The sequence below is a fragment of the Ischnura elegans genome, chromosome 6 (genome assembly GCF_921293095.1).
Source record: "Ischnura elegans chromosome 6, ioIscEleg1.1, whole genome shotgun sequence".
Classification (NCBI taxonomy): Eukaryota; Metazoa; Arthropoda; class Insecta; order Odonata; family Coenagrionidae; genus Ischnura; species Ischnura elegans.
This window is the reverse complement of record NC_060251.1, coordinates 93,005,408-93,028,652: the sequence shown is the minus strand read 5'-3', so window position 1 is coordinate 93,028,652 and position 23,245 is coordinate 93,005,408. Positions and strand designations below refer to the sequence as shown.

Sequence of the window (23,245 nt, the reverse complement as noted above, 5' to 3'; positions counted from 1 at the left end):
CTCAGGGGTTCGTATTGCATTGCCGCCAGTTGACGATTTTTCAAACCAGCCTAAAAACAATTATTGTGTCATCCAGGCCCTTTTGTCGCTCATCGAAATGACAGGCAAATGCTACTTTGAATGCCATTTCATAGCTAGCGGAGTTTATTAATGATAAATCATTTTAATTTGAAGTCCTCCGAGGCATTAGCAGCTACATGAAAGTCTTTAAATGCCTTGAAACCTGACCCAGGTTCTCCTTCCCTGAAAATGAATGAACGAGATTGCATTCTCTTCCAAAAAAATATCATCTCGTCAATGCTAAGAACTAGTTGAGGGGGAAAGGAGCCACTTTATATCACAGCTTGGAGTTCATTAGAAAATGTTGTGGTGACTGCGCTATCAACACTTGCAGATTCCCCTGATATCACCGCACTGAAAATACCTGCTAGCCATTAAAAATTCTGGAACCAACCGAAGCTTTCACTAAATTTCTCGGAGCGATGACCACCCTCGTCTTTTTGTGCAGATTCACAATGAACTTTCTGTATGTGTTGACCGCTTGGTTGAAGTTGGTGCGGCTGAAGTCATTGATGTTTAAACTTTGTCTTTGTTCAGAATAAGGCATGGTGAGTTTAAACTTCCATGCAATATCGCTTTGACCCTCTCCATTTTCAAAGCAATTGACCTCTTTCAATTTCTCTTCTAGGTTTATGGTATTTCTTGATAACTTCTTGATTTTTCTACCCGCATTCCTATTTTTTGCCATTGTTCTCATGGTTTTTACTCTGTATGGCTCTATCGAAATCACCTTCTACTGCTGCACTGTATTCCTGAGATGTAGAGGGCCTACGACTGCTGGGAGGGAATGAAACCACTGTGTTTGAAACTCTAATGCGGACCCTTTTCTATGTTGATGCTATTCATACGCAACTCAGCCACCGCTCCATTTCCTCAATGAATATCAATGATCTTGAAGGCTTTCACGTAGACCCTCTGCCTGGAAGTCAATCGCCCGATAACCTATGATGGCATATATTACGTCTCAAACCGTACTCCTTAACATAAACTCATTTCCACTAGCTTCACGCTTAATTAATGATCTAAATTAACTATTGTCATTCTGTTAAGGAGACGAGATAAATTTCATCGGTAGGCCGGCTATCTGGACGCGATGACGAGTAATGCTTTTGGCCATGACACAGCAATGGATTTCGATTAATATATAAACAAAAAGAAGATTTGAGGCAAGCAATATTATTAATATGCGTAAAATGAAAGCAATTTCGTGTGTACTTAGCGCTACTTCATGTTTTATCATGAGCGCGTTAAAGTTTTTTTGATTAGGCTACACTGCATTACAATATTTCCCCGAGGAACAAATTTGCGCTATATCGAAATTGTGTTAAGCGAGGCATGGGTGTACTGTATTTGAAGCACTCAAACAGGGATCAGGCAGTCTGAAAAATCTCCACCACTGCCTGACCCTGCCCATTGATCTAGTGTTTGCTTCCAAGCCAAGCAGTTGGCTCTCTCCTTCAACAACCTCAACTCTGTCTAAAAGAAGGCACTGTGTGGGGACAGCAGAAGTTATAGGTTTGCGAAGGGGTTTTCGGTTGTTTTCTGCAAAGTTAATGGAGCCAATTGATCATCCTACTGATAAGAGCAGGCAAATATGGGATTCAAGATTTTACTTTTTTTGGCACAATCATTTTTTGGCTGTGATTTCTGTGAAAAAAGAGTGCCTCCAATGCAAGTAACCATAGTAATTTTGAGCTTTAGAAAAAAGTTTTGCTTTCAGAGTACAATATGATAAAAAACATCAAAATTATTATTTTTTAATGGGTTTGGTAAGGAGAGAAAAGACCAGAGAAAGGATACAGAGATAATTATTTATAAAAGTAATTACAGATACAGAATTAATTATCACAGTCTATAAGTTATAAAGTCACACTTCTTCCAAATGTATTAGTCTTATGTACAGATAGAGAAATTATTGATGAGGTAATAAATAATGTACAAAGATCACACATTGCACAAGTTGGGCCTTCTGTTAAGAAACACTTCAAATGAATACAACTATGACTTTCCACAAAAGGAAGCTATTCTTCGAGCAGTATTCAAATCCCTCATGATCATTTGAATAGTTTGCTTTGTATGGGGATAAAACTCAGGGGGTTCATCAGATGCAATGTCTTCATCCTCTGCTTCAAGAGCTGAAAAAGATAGGACAATTGACATCAAGATGTAATTTTTTAAATAGAAGACAAACTCCAATGTTGCATGTTCTAAAAAGTATGCATTTTCGACAACCATTCTTACCTGCTACTTGTGCTTCAATAAGAGTTAAACGAGAATCAACCTCTTGTTGCATACTCTCTATATGGTCAAGCAGGGTGAGCTGACATTCCATCGGGTCGATTGGAGCTTCTGGTTGTGGTGCACGGACTTCTGCCAATCATGACAAAGAAAAAAAAACATATTGTCATAAAATCTCCACGCATATTGAATATGTATAGGTATTCACAAGAGAGCCCAAGAAAATTCTACTACAAATACATTTGAGTCAACCATAATCAAGAATCTAATAAGAGAATGATGAGACAAATAACATCTGAAATGTGGTCTTATGACCACTTTAAATAAGTTAAAAACCTAGACCTCATACTGTTACTGAACATGGCTGCATATATAGTCCATCCCCCCCTAATTTTGAGGCCTCAGTTCCGGGAAACTTTTAAAAAAATATGCTTGAATCTAGTCCCCCCTTTACTTTTACCATGGGCATTTTTGGAAAAAAGGGGGGGACTATATTCAGAAAAATACTGTACTAACTAGAGATGGGTCAGTTCCGGTGCCTGGTTCTGCCGGTTCTTGGCCTGTGGAACCGGTATCGAGAACCGATCGCATTACATCAGTACTTTGGAACTGGCTGGGAATGGTGGCAAGGATTTGAATTTAGTGCCCAAAGCCGAAATGGTCAGCAGCATATTCAAGGCGAAAAAGTGAAAAAAGAAAATTTTAGAAAGTATATATTACTTTCCGCTTGCATGGCGTCCACATTATTTTCTTTTGAGAGTTGCTGGCTAACATACACATTTAAAGTTTCGTCAGTTTGTTGCTCTCACCAACATTTCCATAGCCGTGTCCGCTTTCAAACGAGCTAGCTTTTTGCCTGCCGCTGTCCACAGTATGGCGCCGTTCTTTCAACTTACCATTGGTCTCTATGAAAGTCTTCAAACGAGTCGAATCATGCCGTTGACGGCACGGCACCCATTTGGTTCCGGCCCAGCAATGCTCAATATGTTCCGAGAACATGATCGTAAGTTGATAAACCTATGCAAGGCATCGAAAAGTGTTATCCTGCAGAATGCAACACTGCATTACAATTTTGCGTTAGCTCACATTCGCTCAGTATATCCATGGTATCGCTGTACTAGCATGTTGAGTAGTTTATTGTTGAGATTATAAGGACTGTGACAGTGAAGCATGCATATAAGTTGTCAATTAAAGTAACACTTTGAGCCAGATCTCAGAATACCATATAAGCGTGTGTAAGAGGTGCACCTTTTTTCCCAGAAATCCCCATGAGGTTACCATAGGATGAAAAAAATACCTCAAAATTTTTTTCTTTAGCTCTGATGCTCAAAATAAGGGTGTGTCTCTTACACGCAGTATATTTTGAACTGACTCACAAGTTACAACAAATTAACAAACGGTGTCAACAGAAGTTGGGGGAGTTTCACTAATAATCCTGATGATATGCTAACTATTTAGGCAGCATGTAAACTGGTCCAAGCATATATCGCACGACCCTTCAAAATCAACATCGACCACTACTATTTTCAGTGAGCGCCTGTTCAGTACTGCAGGCAATATTTCTGCCAAAAAAAGAATAAATTCTATTCCAGATAGGGTAAACATGTTGAATTTTTTAAACCAAAACCTGGAGAAAGAACCAGTGGCTGCCTGATGTAATGTGACATATTGATCGATCATGCATTCTTTAACAACGATTCCCTACCTTTTCCCCTTATCGTTTTTTCCGAAGACCTTTTTCCCGAATTTTTTTTCTGAATCCATTTTTCCCGAATAACCTTTTTCCCTAAGTCAATTATACCGAACGTCTTTTTTTTCGAAACTTTTGTTCGATATGTTATTGGTGTAATAGCTGTTGGCAGACAACGCGCTGTTCCTCCTCGATATCCTCCTAGTCTATGGAATCAACATGAAGCTACAAAACCAGGTTATGCAACAACAAATAATGCATCTGAAGGTTGGAATAACCGCTTTAGGTTACTAGTCGGGAAAAACCACCCGGATTTATACTCAGCTGTAAAAGAGCTGCAGAAAGAACAAGCTGACACAGAGATTGCCTTGATTGAATTAAGCGTGGGGAAAAGTATCAAGGGCAAGCCAAAAAAGAAATGGTACGACTTGCACGAGAGGCTGAAATCGGTTGTAGAAGAATATGAAGATTACAAGAACGATAGGAATTTTCTTGAATTTCTTAGAGCTATCGCGCACAATATAATTTACTAAAAAAATGATGTATCTTGTGTATGAATATATTTGGTTATGAAAAATATGAACTCATTTTTATACAATCGGGAAATAAGTTGTTTGGTAAAAAATGTTTCGGAGAAAAGGGTTTCGGGAAAAAAGCTTTCGGGAAATAGGACGTGTTACGATTCGGGAAAAAATTCTTTCGGGAAAAAGGTCGTCGGAAAAAACGATTCGGGAAAACGGTCGGGTACGTTTAATAACGTGATATTTAAACTTTTTTTCTAGGCAAATAAAATTATGGAGATGTTCCTTTTCATTTTTACAGAGCTTTCATGCTTATTTACATCTTAAGTAAAATTATTTTCATTCATTTCTTGTGGTTACTCATTTAAATTTGCCATTAATTCAGATAATAAGAGTTCATCCTTGGAACGGAGTATCGAGAACCGATGGGGGAGACCCAGACCAGTACCAAGAACCTAACAAGTTTAAGAACCGACTCACCCTTAGTACTAACTAAAGAACCTATCCACAAAATGCCGTTATTCTCAAATTAATTTATCTGTCAAAAACAAATCTAACAAAAATCAAATCTATTGATACTCCTCTCTCATGAACTTCATAATAACTAAAAAAATCTATGAAAAATCCTTACCTGAAGCTCGCAGTTTGTCCTCAACAGTGCTGGCAAGCTGCTGAAGCTCTGACTGACTCAAGGGAAGCTCCAAAACTGGTGGGCAATCATCATCTCCGACAGCATGCCCCTGCAGCAAGTCTATTTTGGGTGTGTGTCCACTTAAGGACATTTCACTCATGGCCAATTCCTCTTCGTGCTGCTCCTGCTTCAAGTCTTCAGAGGCAGCACTCAAGGTGGCCGATGTATCCAGTGGAATATCAGTACCATCAGCCTTCCTTTCTTCTGTCAGGCAATCAAAACCTGACGATGAATCATCTCTCTCCCTGGCTAACATTATGCCTTCATTTTTGTGAATCCCATCTTCAGCTGAGATGCCAACTTGACACTAAGAAATTGAATTGGATAGTTAGAATACTTAATAGAGCAACACATTACTGTTTTTGAAGCATTTAGAAACAACAAAAAAAGCTCAGTTTACAACGATTTAACTTTAATAACTACACTGTTGAGCATTTTAGAGGAGGCTACTGGTTCATAGTTAACTTAGTCCCTTCTAACCAGACTTAGAATAGTCATTATCTGAAAAAGATCCAAAATAGAAAAAAGTAGCCAGTAGCTAGAAAAGTAAAGAGATCTATAGAAAGCCTTATGAACTTGTGGCACAATATCCGCCACAACACGCAATAGAGAAAATCGGGAATGTTCCAAGACCTACCAGCATGGCGCTCGCATTCGCCGTTACTATATAAACAAGCGAGCTTGGCCAACAATGATTCAGCCAGTTGAGTCTGTATTTCAAAGTGAGAATAAACGCTTCACAGTAGTAAAGACACAAGTGTGCTATTTAGCTTACAAAAGTATTATTTAGCATAGTAAATCACTACAAACTCTTCAAGTTTACTTAAACCAATGTCATGATCGATAAACAGTCTGCATTTTGGTTGGTAGATTTTCCATAAACAGGCCAGTGGGATACTACGCCATGTTAAGTTGTTCTTAGCAGGACTTCAGAATGGTATAGTGATAAATAAAATCACCTCATCAATGAGTGCCATAATCGAGGGAAGGGTGCACTAGCACCCCACCTGGCTCATGAAAAATTTTAAGATATGAATTGTACTGACTACTCTCATAATTTCAACACTAACAGATTATTTAGCACATGAAAACATTACAAATAGGAACAATTTTAAAATTCCTTTTAAAAAAACCAACTATAGTTTTACTGTTTAGATAAAAGCTTCATTGCCATAATATGGATGTAAAAGGAGAGACAGTTTTATCGAATACCAATCTATTTTTTTATTAAAAAAACTACCATAGACTCCCGTTAATACGAACAACCTTATTACAAAGTTCTCGTTATTACTAAGCAAATCGTTGGTCCCATCCCAAAAGGACTATCCGATCTATAATAAAAGAAATGTTATTATGAAATCACGAACCTCAGTCCTGATCCCAGCAGTCACAAAATGAACTTCATTACGAAGTTCTACAAGTAAGTAATGGAATTTAGGTGGATATACACAACACTACGTTATAATCATTGCACTTCGTTTAAGTTCTCCTCGTGTATTGTGCCCAAGAGTATCAATTAGAGCATAGTTTTCTCTTTAGTGGGAGATACTTCAGTATGCATGCAACATCTTATTATAAGCTTCAATCCCGTGATCCACTCATTACTGCTCGTAAATTGACGTACAGTTAGTCCTCTTCCTATGCACATTCGATTTACGAACTTTGAGAGATACGAACATTCGAAAAACTCAAGCTTGCCTGAAATTTAAAATTTGGCACCTTTCAAGTTGGCCAGTGCGACACCGTGTCGTGTAGAGGAACTCACACTTTGAGCATAATCTGAACAAAGAATCATTTAATTCAGTGTGAAGTCAGGAAGTGTTCAGCATTTCGCCCATTCTTCGTTGTGCATACCCAGGCACACGAACCTTTTTTTCTTAATCACAATGCTTTGCAAAATGAGTAACTTATTCCATAATCGATGAGCCGTTGCATCGTCCAGGGTCCCTTCAGAGTATTTGCCATCTGTTCAAGAGATTCCAGTATACTCTACGCATTATTCTCTCCATACACAGCCAATACAGGACCAATTTCAAGTGAAAGAAAATTATTGATTCCTAGAAATTTATTGATACACATTGTTAAAGGATTATAAGTATCTTTCAGCTCTTATACGCTCATCAAATATCCATACTCTTTCATTCTTCATATTCAGTTAACCCTTTCATTGCGTAACATTTTCTCAGAGTTGTTTCATATTGGCGGAGAATTTTTTTTCACTGCATTCACTTTGTTTTTCGAAAATATGTGAACAATTTCAATACAAAAAAGATTTTTATATTCATTTCACTATTTATTAAACAATTTGTTAATGGCATCACAGTGATGCCATCCGCACCCATGTGAAAAAATGCTCCGGATATTTATGCAACCCGTTACACAAACATTAGGTGACGACGGGCAACTAATCTTTACGTAGCAACTAAGAAGCTTAAAATGATTTCTGAAATGATGGCGGAATTGAATTATAAAAGAAGATAAATATATTCTCAATAATCCACTTTCCATGCATCACATTTTGGGCAAATAAAAGTTTTCGAAGTTAAATTTTCACATTTATAAATTTTTAAATTTACCAGTAACTTAGATTTGCATGCAAACATATAAAGTTATTTTATCTTTTTGACATTTTATTTTGCGTTAATGTTAAAACTAACTAATAATTGTGGAATTCTTTGAAAAAGGCTTCAAACAGCCCTGGAACTTCTGCACATCATACATCATCAGAGCCACTTTTTAGTCGTTCTTAGAACGTGAGGAGTATTATTTTTTCTGTTTGTCCTTAGAGTTTCAGAGGTGTGTCTTTTTTGAGTAACTCAATACATATTTCAAGAGATTATTATAATTTTCCATACGTAAACTCAGCAGTGTTGCCACGGAAGGGGGGTTATGGGTTACAACCCCCGTTGAGGCGCCAAAAACGGGTAAGATGGCCCCTGCACCCTCCGGAAGGGCCCTAAAATCCCCTGCAAAAACCCCTCATTTCAAAATCGTGGTTTCGCGACTGTATAAACTGTGTCCACAGAGATTAAATCTATCGATTAATTTTCGCACGAATTTGTTTGCATGTCCCCTGCCTCCAACATCAGGATCCTTCGCCCCAGTGTAAATTATAGCATCTTGCACGACGCCATTAGGTCCTGAAAGCGTATATAATGTTATGCCGTTTGTGGCGCCAAAGCAACATGGACTCATGAAGCAGAATTCTTTCCCCGGATAGTAAATTTATTTCATTCTTTGAGTGAATAAATTCAAAAGGGGTCGAATTTTATGCAAGGGGTCTCTTGTTATCGAATCATCTACTCCAGGGTCCCTGCCAAAATGCATGCAACGGAAAATTAGTTGAAATCGGTCTCGGAAAAAAGTGGTGTGAAGACAAGAAAAATCGAAGATATTTTCCTACATTTTCCAATAATCTGTATGGCCATCTTGTAATACTTAATACAATCTAACATTAGGTATACCAGACTAAAAATATCTCCCATTCCCCACGAGTAAGATTCCTAAGCTCGGTCTTTTCTCTTATATTAGTTATTATATTATAATAGCTCTAATTGGTTGAAGTAAAATATGTAAATTGCTTCAAAGTTAAAAAAATCCTTCGCGGAGAAGACCCAAGGCAGTTTTCCATGCATATACTTGAGTAAATTGTGCCAGAGGTAGTTTTATTGCGAGGAGATATTCTAAGCCTAGATCACCAAAGGCTGATACATAAACGGTTCTTGGGGTTTGAGAATAGGAATAAAATTAAAAATAAAGGTTTCTCCCACATTCCACGTAAGTGGCTAAATATATGTAAAATACTGAAATTTCCAATAGAAAAAGGCTATACTGTAATATTATAAAAAAATAAAATCTCTGTAGGGGAGTGAAAATGCACGCAATCGAAAGATGTCCGAAGTAGAGACTGCACTAATGGCGAGAGTCGAAAAAACTGAGAAGGAAGAGCTCACCTTCTCCACGACATGCACATAACAGAATACTTTGCATTTGCATGCATTTCTCATAAGAATGGCAAAAATACTTCTAAAAATAGAGATAACAGGAGACACAGAGTGACTTGTAGTCTATTCCGCGGTGACATAAAACGACTCTTTTTTTTGAGCCCCGAAATGTGATCATTTTTTCCCCAAAGATTTCCCCAATTCTAATTTCTCATTCAAAATGAAATAAATATAAAAGTTTTCCTAGAACCCTCAATATTTCCCTTGAATAACAAATTCGTAGACGTAATTATTCAAGCCTAGTAACTTTAACAAACTCAAACGAAATAAATGAGAAAAAGTCGAAAAAATCTATTTCTTTTTCCGAAACCAATATAATCAAACCCCTATTGAAAGGATCGTTCAGAAAATGAGTTGCAAATATGTTATGGAAGAATGTTATGAGTTAAAACGGCAATTTGTAAATATTAAGTTTAAACAATAATAAAAAGAGAAACATATTATTCAACTGTGTTTAGCTTGTGTATTGTGACCGTATTTTGAAATACGAAAATATTTTTCGACGGTGAGATGAAAGGAAGATTATGGCTAAATATTGTTAACAAAAATTTTAATACGACTAAAACGCGGAATAACCTTCAAATCTGGCAACATTTAGTACAAATATTCAGAAGAGTAAAAAAAATATCACATTTTAATTTTTTTGTAATGGCGAAAAATCTTACAAATTAAAAAGTACTCCATAAATGTAAAAAAATGTACTAAAAAAACATAAACTTTTTTTCAAAAACGGAAGGCATATCAAGGTAGCCTAATCCAATGTGCGTGCGGGAAACCATAGTGAGAGTAGAAAGAACAGAGCGGAGGAGCGTAGGGAGCGATTGAAGGACATAGGCCGGCGTGGCATCAATGTGATGCCACCCGCCCGTTGGCAGGACCTATGTTGGGCATCAATGCTATGCCATCCGCACTCAAAGGGTTAATTCGATCTAGAATATGAAACATTTTCAAATATTTGCAAATGACGTATCCGATCCAACCATTCCTACAACGCAAATATAATTACAACAACAAGCACCTTCAAACTAACCTCTAATGAGGGAATGCCTTTATCCTTTTCATCCAATACCCCTTGCTCCATGGTCAACTCGGGAAGATTATCCTCTGTTTTGGTTATGTCTCCATAGGTTGAGTTTGCTTGGCTTCCAACGGGAGGAGGTGGTCCCATTTTGTCACTCTCTTCCTTCAAGCTCAACCCACACATCTCAGGTGCATCATTTGTCGTCGAACTGGCCTCCCAGCTCTTAGACCATAGATACAACTTAGGGTGGTCATTTTTCCTGACAAACACAGACCAATAAAATGTTCAGGTTAACCACAAGGTTGTCACAATATTCCTGAATACAAATTTTCGATATTTTAGGATATTACTACATTTATGGTTTCTGCAAATCTAGATTCAAAATATAACTGAGAAAGCATAACAGAGAAATATTCTGAGATTAATACATGTTACTAGCCAAAGGATCGCCAAAAAATTGCAAACACTTACCCAATCATATTCACTTTAACACGAAGGCTATGCACCACAGTCTTGAGTTGTAGAAGGGATCCTGTCAATTCATGAGACTTCTTCAACACCCGGAACCTCTGCAATACTTTGGATTCATCCTCTTTACCTCGAAAAGATAAGCTACAGAAATGAAAGAGAAAATATTTTTGCACTAAGTAACATGTTAAAACCACAACCATTTCAATGCATTAAGTGATTTCAAGAATTTAACCCCAGCGATTTCCACTGATATAACTGATGAATTCATGATTTATCAAAATTTATGAATTAATATTTACAGTTGACTTTTGAGGTGGAAGGATGCATAATGATGAATTAAACTTAAATATGAAAATTTGAAAGCAAATTAACTTTAAGCACAAAATCAATCTGCTAAATTTACAGATCTCAATTCTTCTTTCATTGCTCAGGTAGCTGGTTTATCAAAAGAATATTAAAAGGTCCACTGCGGCATGATTCATCAGGGGAAAATTTACTATTTTTTCTTCATTTTACAGCTGCCGCCATTAGGCAAAATGAAAAGTTAAAACTTGGTGTCTATACTATAAACTGCAACCTATGTGGTGCAACCTGAAGTTGAGTGTGACCCACTTGTGGACCAGAACAAAACTCATTTTGCACAAAAGCGAGAATGACCAACCAACTGTCGCTAGACTGGGTGGCACCACATACAATGGCTGACCAACCACCACTTATGATCAGAGGAAAGCTGTTCCCATTCAATTTTTGTGAAACATGCATTTCCTATGCTACACTAAACCACTCCATAAAGTCACTTTAGAATGGAGTTTTACAAAGGAGACTTTGCACATTAAAAAAAAAGAGATGATAGAAGATGACAAATCTTGCACAATGCAAAAAACCTTAGAGCGAGGTAATGCTACGCTCCAGAGATAAAAATTCTCTAGGCTATTGATATTCCAATGGCACAAAAAACAGCTTTTGAAAGGGGTTGCGGCCAATTCGGGTGGGTTTGATATCACAACTTTCCGAGAGCTCCGTGGCAAACCCAAAGTGGCAACTGCTGTTCCAACCGCTTCCTCAGGGACTACTGGCAGCATCAATGGAGGAGGAGGCCTCCATGCTACACAAAGAGCATAGCTTTTTAGCGATGACTTCACGCCTACATCTGCACTGCTATTACTTCTACAGTTTCAGGTTTTATTTCTTGGAATTATTAAATGATGAAAGAAATAATGCACTTTGCACTAATTCCTTGACAATTATCTAAACATAACAGGTTTGATGCTATCATGTCAATATCCCTAGAGAGGCTCTACCCTTGATGATAAAACACTAAGCTGAATGCGTTAATTAAAGAGAGTGGAATGAGGACACAGGGCATTATTTATCCCTTCTATGAAATTATATTCCCCATGTAAGCAGTTCCCATTGCCTATAGAACCATTAGAAGCTAAAGTTTCCATTCATTCTGAAACAGACAGCTCCAGGAGTCAAAGTACATTTTTATTGTGCCCTAAGAATTATGTCTTCATTTATCTGATGTACAAAAATATGGTTACTATTCCTGTAGCCCATAAGGAGGAATCCTAAGGGCACATCACAGAAAAATGTGGGATTCATATGCAGTTGCATTGATCAAATCCAATCATATACACTCTCTTTCTCTTGTAATAGAAATTACTTGGCTTAATGCTTAAAATTTAAGAATTTCACCTGATACGTAATTTTAGCAGCTCATTAAGAACTCCATCATAACACAAGAGGGTCAACTTCAGGCAGATGGTCAGACTCAGCACGAACATATGCCCAATCCACACTGGTAAATCAAATGGTAATTATAGTAACTTAAATTAATTTCTTCCTTGAAATTCTTCGATAATCCTTTAATAAATGAAAGAGAGACAAACCACAAAGCAAAATCATAGGAAGAACTTTGGAGGAACAGTTTAAAGAACTCCCGTACCTCCTAGAACGAATAGCAAACAGAATGAAATAAGCAAATGACAGTTATGATGTCATCCCCCTTCCCTTCCCCATCTCCCAAAATGGTTCATGGAAAACTATGTTTGAAACTACATATGTCATGTCTTTGATTCACCTCGGCTCAATAAAAACTGGTTGCTCATTTGAAAGAGAAGTACATTTATTGAATGATATTGGTTATCTATGAAATGTGTAGGTTTAAATGGCTGTATAAAAACCAAGCAAGTTCTCCATCAAAATACCAGAAATTGGGATTAGCCCCACTAGGGTGGTGCTCCCAGACACTGGCCTCAATCTAACATTCAGATTGCGAAAGCTCAGAAATTTGCAGCCCTGAGTCCTGGTAATGGGCCCATGCCACATTCTTAAGGCCCTGTGCTGAGAGGGCCTCAAAATCAAAGTCCTCTAGCAAAGCCCAAGCTAGATGCAATGGGCCCAAATGATGGCTACCCCATGTCCCTCCACTTCCCTTCCCGTACACCATATGGGTAAAGCACCCAGGTGCACCACCACCTCTAGACAGTGGCTAGAAGCTGAGCCCAAGAGTGGCCCACCCGTGGGTCACACCATGCGGAATGGAGTTTACTTGTGAACCATGCATGAGTCCCACCATCTGACCCCGAGATGTGAGGTTCAGCTCCGTAGCAAATATATTAATAAAAATTGACTAAAAATTAAAGGTAGTGAGTCCCATGACTGACCTTGGAAGTACACCCTTCTTGAGCCAATCTTGATCATGGAAATACTTCATTGACTTCCTTTCTTTTTGTGGATTCAAACATATGTAGCAAACATATTTCTCAGGTACTTCTATTTCTCTCTCAATGTTATTGCAATGCCCATGCTGCCAGCAGAGACAGAGTTCACACTAGAAATGGATATATTGCTATTAATGTTTGAAAAGCCACTACTATTAAATAGATTAAATTATAGTAATGAAAACCTGTAAGAACATTTCAAAAATGCATAAGCCTTACCAATTCAAAATATATCTTAAGAAGCTATACAATACAGTAAAAAATTAATCACCTCTACATACTTAAATAAACATGATAGGTAGGTACGACCTACAATAGAGGAATATACTTCTATACTCCACAAGAATATGCTTAAGATTCATAAAATAATTTAAAATATTCTCAATGGAAATCCAATTGTTAGTAATAGATGACCCAGAGATACATTTTTTTACATATTCCTCAAGAGCTTTTTTCATACCTCCAGCACATCAGTGTGCTGAGAGTAATAACAATTTTGATTCTGATTAAAATTAAATGTTTTAGTTTTCGTAACCACTCCATTAATCGTACATAGAAAAAACAATTGTTAAAATGGAAGAAAATACATAAATATAATATTTTGCAAAAGAAATTCTTTACATTTGCAAGGAACCAAAGTATTGTGGTGAAAAAATGATTGAGCAACCCCAAGCAATATTTATGCTGATGTTATTTGATATATGCCACACTTCCCTTTTAAGTTTTATGCGTACATAATGCTGTTTATATTCAGACAATGATTATAGATCATCTGGGCATTCAAACCCATGACCAATAGGTGATACAATTAAATTGTTTAAATGTTCAAAGAAATGATAACCAAAATCATTTATATGTACTGATTTACTCATTCATTTTTATATAATTGACTTAATTTTTTTATATACTAGTGAATTCAGTTACTATTGCCATAATGATAAAATTAAAATAAAGATTGATAGTTCAACTGGAGATGAGGGAGAGAAGGAAGAAGTAAAAAAGGATATTGCATTGATAACTATAAGATCATGACAAATAAAAAGGTGATTTCTGAGAAAGAGAGCAGAGGGATACCAAAAGGGAATCGCTTGGGAACAATCTGGGAAGCACTGGCTCATTAACCCCGCAATTGATGCAGAGTGGGATGGGTAGCTACAAAGAAATTACAGAGATTAGTGACTCTTGGTGAAGGCTTTCCGTCAATGCAAACTCTTGCTATGGAGAGTGCCAGCAACAAAAGGGCCTCGTAAAAACAGATATTTTTTACATGCTAATCTTATAGGGTCAATTGACAGTACCTCGGCTATCTCTCATAATGGTAGGGGTCTCGCAATAGGGTGTACTCGCTTTAATGCAGTTCCACTGTAGTTTAAATTTTTATTTACAGAATTTAGGATTAGAACTGTTATTCTGGTTTATTACCCTTGATGAAAGCTTTCAAAATTAAGCAAAATGTGGCCCGGGCAAGATTTTCAATAATTCAACCAATCCCTTAACAATTTTTATCCTGAAGAAACAAGTTAGAATGGACAAAAGTCACTTTATGACCACAATTAAAAGGGTTCCTACTTTTTGGCCCAAATGCAAATTTAAATAACCATAGCAATCAAAGCGATCACAATATCTGTTTACATATCATTACTTTCCGTTCTCAAACACTTAATGTACCTGCATCATAAGGCCATCTTCTTCTGGGGATCCACATATACAGTTGACTATCTCTTCTCTGCTGAGAAGCTCACTTTTACGTTTCCTACGCCTTCGAATGCCACTCCCCATGGAAGATACTGAAAGGCCAGACACTGTTGTTCTTTCCCTTGGAGTTTTAATTTCTCTCTCTGGTAATGGATACTCAGCTTTTATTCCTGAAATTGCCAAAAAATAACAGTAATGAATCCCTGATCCTAGCTCTTGACATTGATATTCACATGAGGCACTTTCTTATCTATGAAGCATTTAGAAACTTTCCTTCAATTAATATTTTAAAAATGTACTCATGATCGTGTAATGCGACCATTTTATTAATCTACCACGGTCATAATAGATAATACTATACACAAATTCTGGAAACTATTTCTCCCTTACTCAAAAGAATTTTTAAATGATTTTTTAAATAACTTTATAAGGCATAAAACAACTTATGCCCTTTTCATAGAAGATCCAAACACCCCAACACATATTGATCACAACAATCCATTCATATGCATGAAAGTGTAAACTTTTCACTGGAGTGAAATAATTTCGAAGTAATATTAGCAATCCCATATTATTGAACACCTCTTATCTCAATTTATATTCTTCAAATTGAATTCAATTGAATTATATTACTGAGGCTTGAAGATTAATGATATTATGAAGCGACCCTACCTAATTAGAGAGAATTGACACTCATTCTTATGATAGCAACTTTTATCATAATATATTTTACGGAGCTGCATCATTCCATTAGGCATGACTGAGATTTTAATGAAAAAATTAATCTCCATAGGTCAACATGTAAATAGCAGATTTTTATCCCTATCATTAAAACTGGAAATAACTACATTTTTTATGCTCTTTCAAGTATTTCTTCAGCAGCCCCAGATTATTTGAATCAGTTGCTAGTTATGAAATTGTTTTAGTGAGGCTGGCACTGCATATAATTTTAGGAAACGATAAAAACAAATTTTATAAATAAACAAATTACACCTGATTGGCTAATGGTTCGCAAATGAATGAAGCACAAATACTGGTTGAACAGTTTCGAGACACAAAATAAAAATAAATACAATAGATATGCCTGTTAAAATGATAAAAATAACAATGGTAACATTTTTCTGCAAAAATAAAAAAACTTTTTTTAAAACTTTAACTTTAGTTTATACTCAACACTAAAATAGTTTTGTAGACAATCAAAAATATTTTCACAATTTGTGATATACTTATTTGAGGACAAACACTAATCCATATATCCACCCAAAGAATTAAGAAATTTTTATGCCATTGTTTATGATAACTCTACACCTACGGAAAGTTGCATTCACAGAATTTCCACATGTATACCCTTCCTCTCCTTTCAGTTTTTACAATGTTTAACACATTATTATAACCAAATATGAATTATTGTGTTTGTGAGCTAATAATAGAAATAGCTCAATGCTGTACAATAAGTCACTTTATGATTACCTCCAAATAAACAAAAGAAGCTGATGAAAATTTGGCTTCTTATCAGAAGGACGCTAAAATTGAATGCCAATTTTCTCTAAGAGTAGTATGAACTCATTTACTTTTTATCCACATCGAAGAGTGTTGCTGACACTTCTCCTACTTACTTTAAAGATATGTAATCTGATGTCATCATATACATATTTGATAACAAGAGCAGAAACAACGTACATCAAGTTGGACTATTAAAAGTATGTAAGACTATTAAAAGTATGTTGGACTATGAAAGTATGGACTATTAAGGAAACTATTCAGAGGAGTGAGGTTAAGGAAACAAAGTAGGTAAAGGACCAGAGATAAGGAAAGAAAGTGTGATTTTCATGACTGGGTTATTAAAATATTTGCCATGGTTTCACGAAAAAGTAATTACACAACCCATACTCAATTAAGAGATATTGAATATTATTCTTTAAAGGAAGTATGTATGATGTATTTTTGGATTAGTCTCCTGCCTAATTTTTGCTTTGACTGTGAGGATAAAATGGAATATGAAGCTCATAAAGCCATTTATGCCATCAAAACATAGTTGTGCCTTTCACACATTAAACACAACAAGTTGAGAAGTTTATAAAATCAACTAGATATTTATGAAGGATATATACCTCAAATACAACTAGCTATAAGCTCACTGCAACCCATAATGAAACACAACTATTCCTTAAACCTGAATTATAAGATGGATTATTCCTGAAAAATAGAAGCCAAGCATCCACTTCAACGCATGATTTGAGATTTATGTGTTAGCTACGAAACAGCAATACCTGACAGATGATAACTCATAATCACCTAGTAACGTCTTGGCTTCCTATTGATTTAATAAGATATAAAAAACCACCACCATTGAAAGATCCACAACTTTATAGAAATAACAGCTCCCATTAATTGATCAAGATTCATTGATAAGGGTACTACATTCGCTACACCTAGAAAGTATTGAAATGATGCTTTAGCAACACACATTCAGCCCCTAGGGCAAGCAGAGAGGAATGAAAATAAATACTTTACTTTTATGGGACTAAAACTGTGCATGGAATTAAATACCTCACATTTAACATAAAAGCAATGCATCTGAATAGATCTCATCAAGGCAAATTCTTCAACTAATATCCCACCATGACAGACATGAATTACCTCAACCGCTCAGAAGTGAATTTGTGCAGCAGACATTGAAAGATTGGATTAAATACCGACCAACATTCATAGAACTGATTACCTTCCACCAGTACTCTACAAAGACAAATTCCCCAAGGTCATTTTTTAATGGTGAATTTTTTCAACTTCCTTAAAAAGTGACAACACAACTAATTTACAGAGACAAATGAGGACATACAAAATATTACTATCGCATCAATGACTACCAACACCACACTAAAAAATTGCCTTCATTTGTTTACAAATACATTACATGAAACAAAAATGAACTCCATTTTAGTTCCAAGCCATTTAACTGATTAGGTAATTTAGAATGTGGTAGTTGCATTAGTCAACGACAAATACTTTCATCACAGGTTTGTATTAAATCTTAGTTAAACTTGGACACATAATTTTCCATGAATTTACAACTGGCAAAAACAGGATACAAGTAAGTTGTACACATGAGACAAAACTTGCCTCACCTTCATTCAATTAGAAATTCACTACTAACAGAGACCATGAGAAGCATTAAATGATACATCTATTATTTTTTACTTCGCCTTAACTTACTTTCAATAAAGGGTGGCACCAAAATTTTTGGAGCCATGAATGTCAAACAAACTTTCTGAGACCCTGATATCAGTTACATAACAACTTTTCAGCAGAGGGCAAATTAAATCTAAAAAAAAAGTGATTTTTGGCCCACCCAAACAAAGTTTATGTCCTTCAATGGTCATCCTTTGTGTCCTTACTAAAAGTAAAAATGGAATGGTAATAATAATACCCCAGGTACTGAACAAGCCACATGTGAGAGCCATTTCCTTCCTCTAACACGCTCTCTGAGGTCCACAGTGCAGAGAGTATCTCACAAATGCAAAACCTAACAAAATCTTTTAAACCCTCACTTCAAGCAACTTCAAATTTAGATAAAATCCCGCAAAAACATTAATCAACTCATTATTTTTATAGGTTTTGCTCCAATAAACTGAATTCCAATGAACTTACAGGAATATTACGCAGTCTGGCCTCCATTTTTCAATGACACTAACAAATACTCGAAACAATTTAGACGATAAGTAATACATGACTGGGCCATTAAAGGCCTTGAACATTGCATTATGTTGTAAATATTTACTAATAACATAAATAGCCTTAAGACATCTTATGTCAATTAAGTCATGATGACATATGTAAATAATTGAAAAGTGATAAATTGTAGTCAGCATCTAAAGAACCACTGATTTTGTCGGAGCTCAAACTATGCTTTACTATCACCATAATGAAATGTATTTTAAATGAACAAATAATTGTAAATACCCTAGTCTGAATTCCTTCAAATCACTAAATTCCCACTGAAGTCATTGGATTTCAAAAACATGCAAAAGAATACTCCTATTAGCTGCAGGTACTACACAAACGGAAACACTCACTATTCAAAGAGAAAGTAACTACACATCCTAAAACATTATACAGTAAAAAAAAGACAAAAGCCTGAAGTACAGCTGTCTAATGCCTAAATAAGGTCATTCCAAATGAGCTCAACACACCATTTACTCTGACCTTCTCAGATTCCTTTCAAAATTTTGTATATTCAGTGACCCCCATCCAGTTATGAAAAATTAATTTTTATGTTTTAGAACAATCAATACCAATCACCCGACCACAGAGTATATATACCGGCAAATTCTGATGTGTATCACTAGTCTTGAAAATGGTACAGTGTAACCGAAACTAGTCGGCAATAAAGTGTGTGTTTTTGTAGAAAAGCTAAGAAATTTCCTTCCAAACATTAATCAATACCAAAGTTACAGGACACACAATTTGGTAAATTAGGTGAAATTCAAAAACAGACAAAACCAAAGACCTATTTATAGACAAAAGACTACAACTCTAACTTCAAATAAAGCTTTTGTGAAGTTCAAATAAAGCTAAAAAAGAGAATAATTAGAGATTTAAACTTTGATGCAATGCAGCCCCTATGCAGGAATTTCAAACCAAGGTTAATGACTTAAAACTTTCATCGTGAATATCTTTAAAAAAATCCCTCCTTCAATAAAAATGAATTATATTTCTCTACTCCAGCCTATAACTTTACCCTTGAAAAATATCAGAGAGGCAAATTAGTAATATCATTGCATCAAAAATCCATGAGCCATTCCTCTTTAGGTTCACGTGGTCATATTTCATCAAATTTACTTTCTACTTAACTTCATCACCCAAGAAACAGTACATTTTAGGCCTTCTACAGTGGGTGAATCTAAGAAACAACATGACCTTATTGTTATGTGATATCCTGTGACCTTAAGTTCGGCCGGCGAAGACTTTACCCTGCCATTATTGAGGCTGGAGTTTCCCCAACTTCGTCACGTAACCTTGCTATTAAACTCATTTGTATCTTTATCATGAGGGTCACTAAATATGTCCACTTAGAAAAGAATCAGAAAGGGTGGGTGTAAAATGTTACTCTGTCGTGCTGAGTCAACGTGGAATGACTCAAATGAATTACAGAGAAATACTGAACTGGATTAAATACAAAATTTATCTGAGTGCTCAGGACAATTCAGAGGGCAATAACTACAAATAAGCTATACCTTTTTGAGGCAACCCTTGTGATGTATTCCTGTGAGGCTCGGACAAGATCACTCGACCTATGACATTAGGATGAATTCAGAGAAAAAAAGGGATAGGTGGGATGAGAAACTAAAACAAAATCACATGCAGCGAGTAAAACAAAAATATACATTTGATTTTGACAGTTTCCAATTCATCAGACAGACAGAAAATCAAAACCAACATCACAAAGGATATACGAGAGGCAGAAATAAATAAAAGAGCAACTGCTCTCTGAAATTTGACATATTGTGGTATCTCGAAGTTTCATTTAATTAAAAGGAAATGCATGGAATAAGAATTGAAATATATAAGTAATAGTGGGGAATTGGAAAGTTATCTAGTCAAGATCACATGCAGCATATGCACAATGCCAGGCATTACGAACAATAAAATATGTCAAATCCAGAGGGCAGTGGATTAAAACTGATGCAGACATATTTCAAAAGAGGGCTAAGGGAACATGTTAAATGCTACAGTTCATGAAAAGCAACAATTTCAGTTATGTTTCAAGATAACTTTTCAGTATCTAAGGCAAATTAAATTTCTTTAAGCTATTAATCTTACTGTTATGAAAGGAGGAGTTTACAGAGCTTTACTAGCTAGACACTCATTAATTATACAATCAGGTTTTAAATAACTATTAAAAAGGAACACTACCAAATTTAAAATGAATTTTGAAGCATAAACTCATTAGTATAAGCAAAATGAGCAGTCTTTTTATCCCCAACAAAGCTTTTGGCCATAACTTAAATCAAGTTCTTCATGATCTGCTTTCGAATTACGTCATTTCAATTGTACAGTCCACTCTCATGTAAAGCTAGGAGATGATGTATAAGTTCAATCATAAGACGTAAGTTCCATCAAAAAAAAAAGGAGTCTTACCTCACCACAGAAATATGTCTAATCATTTATGCAGTAAAGCAGGAAATTTAAACATTATAGAGCAAGAGCTCAAAATGCTTGAAAGAACACAATTTAGCATTCAACTAAAATAACAACAACCAACTGCCCTCAACAGTAACTTTCATTTGCCTTCACTATCACCCTCATTTGTAGCTTAAATTTGCCATGACTACCATTTGCCCCAATCCATGGGAAACAATAACATACTTTTGCAAAAGGGTAGACTTCCGGGTTCTGTCCACTTTGCCATTTTGATGGCTATGCCAAACATAATGCCAATAACATACTTTCCCAATCCATAATCCATGATTGCTTCTATCCATTCCTACTTATTTGTCTCCTGTTCCTTAAACGCTAAGGAAATGATCAGAAACAAAATAGCAACTTCAACAAATTTATGCTTCAAAATACATCAGTGAATCTTGTTCATAATAACAGCTTTAAAATAAAAATACCTATTCATTTTTACATCAATAACAAAGTAGAGCACTAATTATCATATTTAATGCTCATCAAAGCATAAGATAATCCAGTCATCCAAGAGAAACCATTCCTCTGACTCTTCCATTCAAATTACTTTTCCAAATAAATCCAACAGCCAACTAAATCAAAGGATAAAGCCTCATTGTCGGTTCATAAAAATCTTCCCATTAAAACAGTACACATTCAGTCAAATGATGATACCAAATTAACACTGTTTAATATTGGGATTGAGCTAGCAAAGGCTATACATATTAAAGTATAATTTTTCAGCATTGGTTCCATTGAAGTCTACCCCAGAAAAATTACCATGCCTGTTTCATTGGTAAGATCTAACACACAAAAACAAAAAAAAATTAATATATTCATTACAGCTACAGTATGGAATTGGTTATAGCAACCTCTATTCACACAATATTATGGAAGATTTGCTAATTTTATCAGATAATCACCATTTAACAAAAAGGGAAGTCTAGAAAATTCAGGATAAAAGACTGGAAACACCCTAAAGGGTTCTTGAACATGCCATTTCAAGATGCCTGTACGGGTTTTCTGACTGTGAAAGTCAACACATACAGGCTACCAAACTCTGTTAATTCTCTAGGTTTACCGGATAAATTATCAACCACGTTCTATTGTATTTTATGATGATATCAAATTCAAACTAATGCCACTAACTGTGAGTACATATAGGCTACCAAACTCTGTTAATTCTCTATGTTTACCTGATAAATTATCAACCACGTTCTATTGTATTTTAAGATGATATCAAGTTCTGCTGAATGTTTCAAGATGAATAATCAATTAATAATTAAAAGAAACAACATCTTCTGATTGAAAACTAAGATCTGGTCATAATTTCAGCCATCAGATTAGGCTCCTCCTTAATTACGACAGATAATTAGTGCTCTAAAGTATCTTTAAGAAAAAAAGAAGCAAAAGCAATATAGAAATTGGAATCATTGAAAACTAAATAGACATGAACTAAGCAAATAATAAAATAAATACACTTAACACAGACAAAAATGTATATTCCACAAAAAGCTTATACCTATTAACAAAAGATTAGAATTGCATGCATAACATTTTTCCTTCAGGATGAAGGTTTCTTTTTAATAAAGTATAGGAAATTCTCTCATCACCAAATCAAAATAAATCAGCTTAGGCAAGTGAAATATTTCAAGCCAGCCATGTGAATGGCAGTGATACTCAAATTATTTACCTAAGGGAAAAATTCCCCTCGACCTGGAATCAAACCACCTGCCTTTGGCTTTCCTAGCCACTATGGAGACCTCTACACTATTTGGTTCCTTGATTCCCTACCAATTTCCCAGGGATAATGGTTCTAGATATTAGGCCCTTGCGGTCGATCCAAGACGGTAGTGCAAGGGAGTGTGGGCCACCAAGAAGCTACAACCTCAAGTAAAACCCATTCCAGTACTAAAGCCATACTTGACAGTTGGGTGTCAAGCCTGCCACATGAATGGGA

General features: G+C 35.7%; 1 protein-coding gene across 7 annotated transcripts in view; it reads right to left on the bottom strand.

The window, feature by feature from the left end:
• Positions 1-1,857: 1,857 nt before the first annotated feature.
• The window catches only part of LOC124161192, a 67,751-nt gene continuing 46,363 nt past the window's right edge, over positions 1,858-23,245 (bottom strand). For 4 of the 7 annotated variants that reach the window (XM_046537432.1, XM_046537434.1, XM_046537437.1 and 1 more), the window contains 8 exons: positions 20,352-20,408; positions 15,091-15,287; positions 13,366-13,532; positions 10,697-10,837; positions 10,235-10,484; positions 5,141-5,507; positions 2,302-2,430; positions 1,858-2,195 (listed from right to left, as the gene is read on the bottom strand). In XM_046537432.1, coding sequence (XP_046393388.1) covers positions 2,059-2,195; positions 2,302-2,430; positions 5,141-5,507; positions 10,235-10,484; positions 10,697-10,837; positions 13,366-13,532; positions 15,091-15,287; positions 20,352-20,408 — 1,445 coding nt within the window. In that variant the 3' untranslated portion in view covers positions 1,858-2,058. The remainder of the gene's footprint in view (positions 2,196-2,301; positions 2,431-5,140; positions 5,508-10,234; positions 10,485-10,696; positions 10,838-13,365; positions 13,533-15,090; positions 15,288-20,351; positions 20,409-23,245) is intronic. The other 3 variants (XM_046537433.1, XM_046537436.1, XM_046537438.1) reach the window with 1 other exon arrangement.